This window comes from Aythya ferina (assembly GCF_964211825.1).
Source record: "Aythya ferina genome assembly, chromosome: Z".
NCBI lineage: Eukaryota > Metazoa > Chordata > Aves > Anseriformes > Anatidae > Aythya > Aythya ferina.
The window spans coordinates 49,349,619-49,361,448 of record NC_140299.1 but is presented as its reverse complement, the minus strand read 5'-3'; the positions used below and the strand labels follow the sequence as shown (position 1 = coordinate 49,361,448).

General features: G+C 40.4%; 1 protein-coding gene across 1 annotated transcript; it reads left to right on the top strand.

The window, feature by feature from the left end:
- Positions 1-2,573: 2,573 nt before the first annotated feature.
- Positions 2,574-11,499, top strand: MINAR2 (membrane integral NOTCH2 associated receptor 2; the record flags this gene model as incomplete). Its single annotated transcript, XM_084505378.1, has 3 exons — positions 2,574-2,738; positions 10,167-10,412; positions 11,303-11,499. 3 exons carry the CDS (start codon positions 2,574-2,576, stop codon positions 11,480-11,482), a joined length of 591 nt encoding a protein of 196 aa, XP_084361504.1. The 3' UTR covers positions 11,483-11,499.
- Positions 11,500-11,830: the final 331 nt, after the last annotated feature.

The window sequence follows — 11,830 nt, the reverse complement described above, 5'->3', positions numbered from 1 at the left end:
GTAGTCTGAAGCTTTTTGATCTATAGCAGGAGAAAAAGCCAAGAACTGTATGTCATCAGAAGAAAGTGCATCATTTTTCCCATTTTTGGAACTGTGGTATATCCACAGTTCAAACCCTGCATTCATTTGTAGTCACTGCTTCTCAGTAACAGTGTAGTGGAATTAGTCAGTAATGCACAGAAAAAGGCAATAAATAAATAAATCAAGGAGATGAACCGGGTGGCTTATGAGATGGAAAAAGTTGATACTTCAGATTGGAGAGAAAAAGGTTGAGATGAGCATTATCAAGTTTTAAAAAATCCTGAAGGTGACAGATATGCTTCACGTGGAGCTTTTTTTCTGCATGTGTTTGTTCACAAAACCCTGCAGTACAACAAAGATGACTTCCTTGATAAAACTGGTAGGGAAATTAGCATAAAACACGTAAAAGTTATCACTTCACACTGATGGTTGTGAGGTTCTGAATCTTGCTTTTCAGAAGATTTGAAAGCAATTAGACAAATTAATGGGCAAGAAGTCCATAAAAAGATGCATATGAAAAGATACTCTAGTACAATACAATACAATACAATAATTAAATTCAAAAATATAAAATAAAATAAAATAAAATAAAATAAAATAAAATAAAATAAAATAAAATAAAATAAAATAAAATAAAATAAAATAAAATAAAATAAAATAAAATAAAATAAAATACTGTGGATTCTGGGAGAATAAAAGGGACTGGAATGCAGAAAGTTGACAGGTATACACACTATACCCAAGTAGCATCTCTTCTTGCCATTTAAAAATACAGTGATGCTGAGCTGGGACCCCCCTAGCCCAGTCATGCTTTTGTTATGTTCTCACATCACATCTAATGAAATTAAGTAGAATCATGAAGTAAATGATTCATGAATCATTTGAATTCATGAATTTACTTGAATGAAGCAAGTAAATTCAAACAGATGCTCACTATCTTGTATGCTACAGTAACACAGAAAAATCCTGTCTTCAGCAAGAAGCTGGAAAGGTATATATATTCATAAAAGAAGGCATGGTTATACATATTAGGTATTGTAGAACACTAGCTATTGCTGTCCTAGGTGTCCACAGGGAAAGAGGGGACTACATGTCATGTTAAATCTAAAACATAAATTCATGGTAGTCACTGTATGCTGTATAGGTGTGATACAGTGTTCCAGGGTTTCATTACATGAAGGGAAAAAAGGTCTAAATTAAACAGCACATTCCCCAGTGGCATGCTTCCCCAGGGGCATCTACCTAAAAGGACGGTCATTACTGCCTTTTTTGTGGCTGTTGGAAAATACTGTAATTGGAGTTTCTACTGGAAAGGCAATGGATTAATACTTTTTAATGAATGTGCTGCCAAATAATTGCTAATACATGCATGCAAGGAAAAATCATGAACTTTCTATATGGATAAGAAGGTTTTAATTCATATGTATATCAAATTAGTCATTTATTGCATTAGGGCCTCACATAAGTAACAAAAAAAAAAAATCTACTTTTTAAAATTTCTTTTAAAATGCTAGAAATACAAATGCATAGAATCAAAGTGGATTGATTCTATGGTTTAAATACAAAGCTAAAATTTTCATGGTCCCCTAATTCCCAGCACTTAATTTGATCCAAAATAGGCTTTCCTGGATTTCAAATAATATGCTTTCAAAAAAACTATCCTATGTGGCTCTGTCATAAAAAAAAAATAAGCATGTCTTACAAAAATTAAAAAGTCTGGGAAAAAAAAGAAAAAGAAAAAAAGAAAAAAAAAGTAACAATAAATGCTTATATTAAGTAATGTCCATGATGAGGAATTTCACTACATGAAAATCAAAAGAGCTTCATACTTCTAAAATGCTGATGAAAGTACCAAATCTCAAAATAAAATAGTGAAAGTTAAGGGACTGATTCTGCACCATTCAAGTCAGTAAGAGTTTTTCCATTCGTTTGAACAGAAGCAGAGTCAATTCCTTGAAAACTTCTGTTATCAATTACTTGAAACAAACTGGCATTTCCCAGAGTCAGGAAGAATTTGCTGTCAAAGAAATCCCTGCATATGAAGAAGTGCATATCATAGCTGCCGTGGTGAATGGCACCAACCCACACAGCACAGTGAAGCCTGTTAGTGCTGCCACAGAAGACGAGGAAGACTAGCTTTGCACTGGGAACTGCTTCTAATTTTATGAAAAAGAGTTTGCTTTGAAGTGCTGTAAGCTTGACATTTTTTGCAGGTCACTTGAGGAAGTGCTGGTATGCATTTAAGTGTCTCATGCATCTACACACTGGTACTCGGTTAGCTTTAATGAGCACATATGTATCTATCAAAATAGACCTTGAACTTGAAAACTTAAGCTAGGCACTTAAAGAAACATGTCCTGTCTGCTCTGCCACTTCTAAACAACCTTTTATCAATGGTAGATGATATAAGTGAGCCTGACACCAAACAGGGGTCAGATACAGTTTCAGTAGACTGTCGTATCCTTCTTCACATCATTAATAATAGAAGGAGCATGCACAGCCAGGAAGCAGAAGCTTGGGCTGCTTTCATTATTACTCTACAGGACAGAAACATGGACCTCTCTGTTTTGCCAAACAACAACCATCCTGATAAATTTCTACAATTGGAGGTGAAGTCTTTAGTGAAAAACTCTGCCTTTCTGCAAGCCAGCCTGGCAAAATTCCCAGAAGCAGCTTTACCTGGAGTGCAGCAGTGGCACAACAGGATTTATTTGCAGGTAAGGTCTAACAGAGGCAGATTTTTGTCTTAATTTTTCTATGCTGTTTTGGGGGAACTGGAGGCAAATGATGTGAGCTTGGCATTTCAGCTGTGGATTCAGCTTCCCACATCTCTGAATCTGAGCTACTAATATCCCTGGAAGTTTTCCTATTGACTTCAGTGAGGATCAGGCTCCAGAAAGACAGTTGCTCTCTTCAGCAGTAAGGCAGTCCACCTAATTTACTTCAGTACATTAGGCTTTATGCTGCTTGTGGTAGCATTTTCATAGCATTTGCCAGAAAGCCTACTGCAGTCAAATAGAGATTAATTGTATTAGGGGGCTAATGGGACACCCTCTCTGAAGAAATTAGAAGTATGAGAAAGAAGGGAAAAGAATATCAAAGGAGATAAAAAAACAAACAAACAAACAAAAACAACCAAACAACAAGGGACTTAAGTCTGAAATCCAGGCCACATCACTCAGTGAAAAGGCACATTAGAGGGAGCAATAGAAATTCATGCTATTGTCTTGCTAGCTTGTATATGTCTACACAGTTCACTGCAGCTTCTTTCCTTTGCCTTGTTTTAACTCTTTGACCTTCCTGTCACCCTGACAGATGTCTGTGGAAAGTATGAAAAACAATGACTGTGTTAATGCAGGTTATTATTATGTGGAGGTAGCAGCAGTTTCATAGTAAAAATGCAAATGCACACTGCCTAGCAGAGGCCCTGGAGCCTGCAGAGTAGACGTTCATATCTGGATCAGCAGCCGTACAGCTGCATCAGCTCACACCCCTCTGGGCCCCACTTGCTACACACACCACAACACTCTTTTCCTGCTGCCCAGGGAGCCCCTCGCCTTTCCCCACCCCTAGCCTGAGCAAAAGCTCCAAGGTCTGGTTCTTGTCAAGGGATAGAGACGCATGAAGGTGGCTGGGGGGCCTGCAGAAGGGTCTGCATCCTGAGCATCCTCAGGGTGGCAGTCAAGATTCCCAGGGCAATGAGGAACAGGAGCCAAAAGCCAATGGGTGTGGAAGGGGAAGAGGAAGAGCCTTGAGGTCTCCCACAGCAACTTCCAGTTCAGCTTCTTCCTTCTTGGCCTCTTCTCCCCATCAGCTACCCAGACCCCTTCCCTTCCTCCCTCCCTCCCAGAGACTGCTCCTATTGTATGCTCCTTGCTGGCTCACCCCCCCAGGGGGAAGCTGGGAGGAAGAAGGGGGCAGGCAGGGGGGTCTCACGGTTGCTGCCGTCTCCCATGCATGAAGCCTTCGCCAAGGGAAGGAGCCTGCAGGATCCTAAACAATGGGATTGTGGAGCAATGCTGGCCTTGCTCCCCACCCCGCCGCGGCCCCTCTTTTGTGCAGGACAGAGGCAGCCACACACAGAGCTGCCTCCACAGTGGGGATGCTTCTCCCTATTGTTGCTGAACAGGAGGCACTGAGGCGGGGCCAGGGCTGCAGCACTGTGGGAGGACTGGACCATGCGGGGAGCTGTGTGCCTTCTGCTCATACTCCGCCCTTTACCACAAGCAAGGGGGATCTTAGTGAGGGGATGAGGAAATACAGAGGGAGGGCATTTCAAGGGAAATTCCTGTGCTTGCCACGTGTCTCAGAAACACAGCCTGTAATACAGTACATTTATAAATGTTGAACCTAGGGCACAACCTATGTTTTTAAAGTGCAATCATTATTGAATGCAAACTGTCCAGATAAAATTCATTGTGCCTTATTCTCTCTCCCTTATGAACTCGCCTCTTCTTTTTCCCTTTTGCTGACAATCAAATAAAGGGAAAGGAACTGATGAGTTCCAGACGTCAGAATAAACACGATGGCACAGCAGAGAACTAATGGCACAGGAATAACATGTTTTGCTTTAAGATGAGAGAGCTAATGGGGTTAAGGGTTAGTTAATTCAGAAACGGAAATGGGGGGATAGGGGGTGAAGAGTGAGGGAGGGGAATTCATTTCAGAACATATGTGCATGACCTACAGGCTCCCAGAATTATTAAACCCTGAGAGTAGACGAAATTCCTTACAGAAATTCATTTTCTTTAAGAAACTGTTGCTGCTCAGGACTCCTTGCATGCAGTGACTGCTTGGTGGTGTATCTGTGGCCTCTTCCAGACCTTTGGCACGAGATCATTCAAATTCAAGTGCACTTAAGTGCTTATGTGTTTTCCCCACCTATGTTTTAAAATATATTTCCATTTTAAAAAGCAGACTGTTTATAACAAACAACTCATATTTCTGACCAAAAAGTTGCCACTTCTTCCCCTTACTTTCCTCTTCTGTGTCAGGCAAACTGAACAGCTTCCCTTCTCAGTGTATATTTTCATCATCTACTTCAAATAAAACAGACCATAAAGCGGTTCAGGAATCTTGGCCCTTCCTTGTGAAAAGCAGCATAAAAAGCACAGACTGTTTCTTCCACAAATGGCTAGCTGCTGACTGCTTTCTGATTGCCCTGAGAACTCCCAGCCCTGCAGGATGCTCTGCCCACACCTCGAGGTGCTCATAGTACAGGGGGTGACTGATTGCCTGCATCTGCTCCCGGGAGCAAAGCTCATCACTCTCCTCCTCAAGGCCTGTCCCCTTGTTTTCTGCCTTTCTCAGACTTCCCTTTCCTGCTTGAGCTTTCCCCTTTTCCCTGTTTCTGGAAGAGCATTTTGTCTTTGAATACTGTGTCACTTTTCATTGCTGCTGTTGCTCAGGATTGCACAACTCTGAATAACTTTTGGCCTGCAAGTATTACAGTTACCATGCTAATTGCACTCCTAACCCTTCCTGGTCTCTCATCTGAGAGTAATGCCTGTGTGTTGCATTTGTACACTTCTCAAGGCACTTGGAGAGGAGATTACCTCTTAGCTAGGTGCTGGGCTAGTCACTAACCTGTCCCTCAGCTCAGACCTGCATTACATACTCTCTCCTATTCTTCCCTAGATATCTACAACTGGCTGCAATCAGAGACCAGCTGCAAGGCTGGCAGGAGCGTTGGTCTGACACCATGCAGCAGTTTTTATATGTTGTACTCACAGCCCTGCAGACCTCCATTAACAGCGACAGACAAAACAGCTTCCTTTAAGTAAACAATTAATTACTGGGGTAGAAGTACTCTTGCTACACTGTGAAAAGCATCAGTATGAATGCCTATTTTTCTCTAAATTGTCCTGGGTCCTTTCATGTCAGCTTAAGTTTTTACAGAATTACGGAATCACAGAATTGTCTAGGTTGGAAAAGACCTCGAGATCATCGAGTCCAACCTCTGACCTAACACTAACAAGTCCTCCACTAAACCATATCGCTAAGTTCAACATTCTAAATGTCTTTTAAAGACTCTCAAGGATGGTGACTCTATCACTTCCCTGGGCAGCCCATTCCAATGCCTAACAACCCTCTCAGTAAAGAAGTTCTTCCTAATATCCAACCTAAAACACCCCTAAAACACCCACCTACTGATCTCCTATCCATGTCAGGTGGGTCCCCAGCTTGCTCTGCAGTACCCATTACTGTTTCATGTCCCTGACAAGCATGTCTGTGACCCTTCAGGTCTGTTGAAAAGAAAACATGTATTCTTGGGAACCTTTAATGTCTGCAGTCTGATGTTTTGCTTTTTGTATGTACTCACATAGCCATGGTTACTGATTGCTTTCCTGGTTATTTTTCCACAGCATCCCACATAAGATCCCCCCATAAGATCATCCCCCTTTTTTTAATTGATCAAATGCCTTATCACAGGAATCCTTGGGTTACTACCTATCAGCTTTCTGTCTACCAAACCTTTTGTCCCTACATCAGAAAAGTGCCCTTCTTGTTGCTGGGAGAGCTCCCCAGGGTGTGCTGTGTGGCTTCTGCAAAACAGAGAGTTATAATTTTAAACAAATCACTTACAAATATAATAATTGCCCTGCTACGCACTTTCATGGGGATTGAGGATGTTGTTACAAAACAACTCCTGCAGTTCGTGGTAGCCCTAGATTTCTGAAAGACTGCTTTGGTAAAGCTGTTAGGCACAGCTGCCCACAGACAGCATTTGTTGCTTTCATTAAGTATCAGCCCATCTGCAGCCAGTAACAACAGCTTGCCAAGGGACACAGAGCTCTCATTGTGCGGGAGTAAAGGAAAGTTTGACTTGCACGACATAACATTCTTTAATCTTTTGTTGTTGTTGTTGTTTGTTTTTGATGTCTCTTTGATCTCCTCTTGCAGGTGGATTGGCTTTGGACCAAGGCCTAGCGTTAGTTATTGATATCTTGGTTTTAGTGGGTCATTACCTTGGTACTTGATATCCCATATCAAAGACAGAGGACAGAAATGTTTGACTTTCTGTTTCAGTGGTAACAACTACAACAATAGTGGCAACAGAAGGGTAAAGTCAAGATAAATATGAGATTAAAATACTCCCTAAAAACATAGATTACTGTGTAATTTACAGTTATGCATATTGTCAAGTACTGATACGTATAATTTGCGTTATGAAATAATCAGCAAGAAAAGCCTACTGAGAAAGCACATTTTGATCCAGGGTTGGAACTAGCTTCAACTCTCTATAGATCCTCAGGCTTTTCAGAGCATCTTCTTTTTATGCATGTCAGCTCTCTGGATCTGACAAAGAGGGACAAACTGCTTGTGGTGAGAAATGAGTTATAAACAGCAAGAACTTTCTTCATGAGTTATATGTACATCAAATGTAGTTATGTGTATGCAAATATGAGTATTTCTCATCTTGTTAAATAAGTATTTATTCAATATATTTCAACTATAATTTCATGGAGCTTTTTATAACTACTGCTTCTTTGAGCATTTGCTGTTGTCCTCTTCATTTCAGTGAACTCTAATATAAATTTCCTCTTAACAGTTCTGATTTAGATCTCTTCCACCCTCATTCATGCTGGCTCCTCAGGCACAGTGCATACAATATTAATTCTTTAACACACTTCAGTACTGAAGTTTACAATACTTTTATCTTTCTTTGAATATTGTTTTTGTGAGTAAGAATCAAAACATAGAAGTCTATAAAAACTGCTGATGGTTTGAGTCTAAAAAGAAATGTATATTTTTTTTGCTTGAATTAATACTTGGATCCATATTTTTATTTTCTAACCTTATTTTCTCTGTTTCTATAAATGCATATGTTTCTTGCAACCTGTTTCATGCTTATCTATACTATTTATTTGACCTATATTTTCTTTTGTCTGTGCCTTAGGTTTTTCTACTTCTGTTTCCCTAAGTAGTCTCTAGCTCATATCTACTGCAGAAGTTTCACAACCAAGCCTTTGGCCGCATTCAGGGGTACTCTGATTAACGTTGCACTTCAGTGTTTGTTCTCCAGACCTCCTGCAAAATATCTTGTACCACAAATCCCAGTCCAGTTCTCACAGTAAAACTCTGTTGCTCCTCCCTCATATTCCTCCCTAGCATTACTCCAGGATAGCACATTCTCCTGTTCTCATGCATTGCTGCCCATGAAAAGCAAACTAGTCTGGAGGGAAGGGGCTTAAAGTTTTGTCAAAAAGAACTCTCTTTATGAACAATTCTGCATCATGCCATCTTTTGCAAGCTTTGGAGTTTGTTATTTAAAACAGCTTTACAAATTGCTGTCAAGTTGCATTATTTTCACAACATTTTAGCCTAGGGAGTCCAAACATCCCCTGGAGAGACAGCTTGCCTTCCTCAGCAAAATATTCTTCAAGTTCAGCTATCTAGCAGGCCTGAGGGAGGCATCATTAAGGTCATTGACAAATTTTAAATAAGAAATAAATAAAACAAAATAAAATAACATGCAGTCAGAAAGAAATGACAGTTAAAAACACCAGCTCAGCTGAAATCTGGCCAGTACAATCCAGAGGGTTTCAGTGCCAGCTGTAACTGCAATGCAAAGAGTAATACTGTCAGGGGACATGTCAAGGCTAAGGAATGACATATGGAAATTATGAACTAATGGAGGAACTGGGAGGACACTGAGGATCCACCCACCTACTAATGATAATTATTGATGGGAAATATTCTTAGTCATTTGTGATGATTTAGTGATAAGAGTGCCAGTATGATGCTTTCTACTAGGGTTTCTTAGACAAAGCCTGTTTCTTTATCTTCTCCTTTCCTTCCTAAAGGAAAGCAGCTCCCCCACTTCCTTCTACACCTTCCTGCCCCACACATCCCATTGTGTCTGCACAGACCCAAGTTACAGAGCTCGTGATGATCTTTAGCAGCTGGCTTCCACTAAAAGTGGATACACCAGCTCACTGAAGTGGCAGGCTGTTGCTCAAGCAGAGGAAGCAAGTAGTTTGCTGTCAGTTTCAAAACCAGTGTTGTCTGATAGGGGAGCCAAGCAGCTCCAGAGGCAGTGTGAGGAGAAGGCAGCAGCCCCGTGCTCCTGCTGGCAGGCCTGCCTGGGCACCAAGCCAGACCATGACCACCCTTGTCTCAAGACAGGACAGAGGTGCTGGTGGGGAAGCATCATCTGCTAACAAGGAGAGCTTTGTATGCTGTGGGATGGTACTGTATGGGCAGTCCTTAAGCACAGGACAGATACTGGTGTGAGAGCTGGGCTGTCAGAAACAGCTCTCTTAGGAAGCTGAGGTGCAGCTGGAACCACCCATCAGCTGCAGGTTAGTTCCAAGTCTCGGCGACAAGGTTGTGGTGAAAGACAACGTTGAACAGCTTGAACTGTAGAATAGGACAGCCTTACTGCATGCAACTAGAGATCAAAAAAGAAGGCATCTGCAGTCTTACCAGCTCCCAGATAGACACTTAGCAAGGTTTTAAGGAGCACCTTTTGAGTTCTTCAAAAAGCAGATCCCACCAGGGTTGTTGCTTTACTACCCCCTGTCCTAAAACTTCTGATTTAATTAATAATGTGCAGGGAAACTGTTTAGGTATTCAATTACCTTTGAATTTTGACAGTGCCTGACTTGGGACTTTACCTCAGTTACATGTCACGCCTCTCTGACATCCTGACATGGGTCTAACATGCAATAATGTGAAAAGAGCTGCAACTTGCACCCACTGTTAGATGTGCAGCTCCAGTAAAGACAGTCAGTTACATGCCATCACTGTGTGTGTCAATCTGTTTTGTCGTTACATCTCTGCTTCTGCATCTTACTCATTTGGCATCTGTCAGAACTATGAGCTCTGCCACTGTACACCATGGCACCATTTTGCTAAAATACAGGCTTTCTTTCAGCATGTATAATAATGCCAGTTTCTATTTGCAGAAAAGTTTAATGTCCACATTGTACCCACATGTTTTCCACAGAAGGAAGAAATCTACACAGAGTGAACAGTAAGGCTCCCTTAATGCACTGTAGATTTTTGCCAGAAGAAGAGAAATTGTTGCACATGGAATTTTAAGAATGACTCTATTATATTACAAAGAACTCTGGGAGGGGACCTGTGTCATAGGTAAATGAAGAAGAAGGTCAACTTCTGCTCTAACTTGTGCTTTGCAGAGAGAAAAGAAAAACATCACTGAGCTGCCTGGCTTGGAACCGAATGGCATCAGCCAAGAAATGATAGACAAAGCCCTTGGGAAACACATTACACCCATCACCCTGAAATCCACAATCAAGAGCAATCCCCTGTATAGCGATATCCAGGTGGATGACGACTGGGAGGAGAAGAAAAGGATACCTTCCTGGACTGTGCAGGACTATGACAGACATTCACTGCATTCTAACTTGGCCAGCCACATAAAGGTAATGCACTGCTGCACTGCATTAGTCACGTGGATTGCTATGAGCTGTGTGTGGACACAAACCACCATGCAGTGTGTTTGGTTCTTTTGGTAGGATTCCAGTAGTAAGTATGGACAAGCTTTCCTGTACAGACATGACACTAGCCTGAGTGTGATCAAAAAAAAAGTCTACATACCTGGTTAGATGTCAGAAATTTTGGTTCAGCAGATCATGACTTCTAAGCTACAGAAGGTCTTGAACCACAACACCCTGCTACTGAGTTTCTCCATCTATATAGGGCAAATCTGTAAATCAGGTACTTAAACAATAAATAGCCAATTTCATAACTTTTCATATGGCTGTTTATAACATCATTCTGTTATCAGATAACATATTTTCTCACCCTTATTCACACCAGGCAGAATCCTGCCCATATGTGAGTTGACACAAATCAATTTTAGAGTTACTTTTTTTTTTTTTTTTTTCCTTTGTTTGTTCATTTGTTTGTTTTTGCTATCCCCTGGTTTTGGAAAGGGACTCAGATCTGCATTTGTAAATCATCATCTCTTCTTGAGAAGGGCAACATGATTTCTTCTTCTTCTTCCATTATTATTATTATTATTATTATTATTATTATTATTATTATTATTATTATTATTAAATCTCAATGGCTGGTGTCCTACATTTGGTTCCTGGCTGAAAAGTGTGGTTTTAATTTTCCCCAGAGGAACTTTTGCAGCATCTGGCAAGTAGTGTAACCTATGTTCAAGTGAAAGTCTCTTGCATTTGTGTTGTGATGCTTTAAATTCATTAATCATTATCTGATGATAGCCAAAATACTTCTAGCTATGTTCTAATGACTTTATGTGCAAGACAGAGGAACTGAGTTCATTTTCTGATTTTTCTTTTAGGAAAATCCTAATGATCTACAGTTCTGGATGGGGGATATATATACTCCTGGGTACGATACCCTGTTAAAAAAGAAAGAGAGAGAAAAAAAGCATTCCAAATGTTGCCGAATCATCCTGCTCGTGATTCTAGCTGTTTGCATCCTGATTACCATAGTCACGCTCAGCGTTTTACTTACTTAGTACAGCCAAATATTGTTGATGGGAGTTTTTCAATAAATATTTTTATTAAGCTATTCCCCTCCCTTGTTTTATTTGAATTCCAATTTTTGTCACAAATACAATTTGTTTGACATCACTATTTTACAATGTTCCTGTACCACATAAGGAATTGATCCTGAAAAGATACAAATACCCTGAGCATAGCAGAATGTCTCCTTATGGGTATAATTAAAAAAATAAAATTATAAACATGCTACTTCTTATAATGCCTTATTCTTTTGACTAGTGATTTGGTTTGATGTATGTAGTATGATCCATATGGCATGCAAAGTCAACCAGTTGATTATTTATTGTAATAAATACCTACCC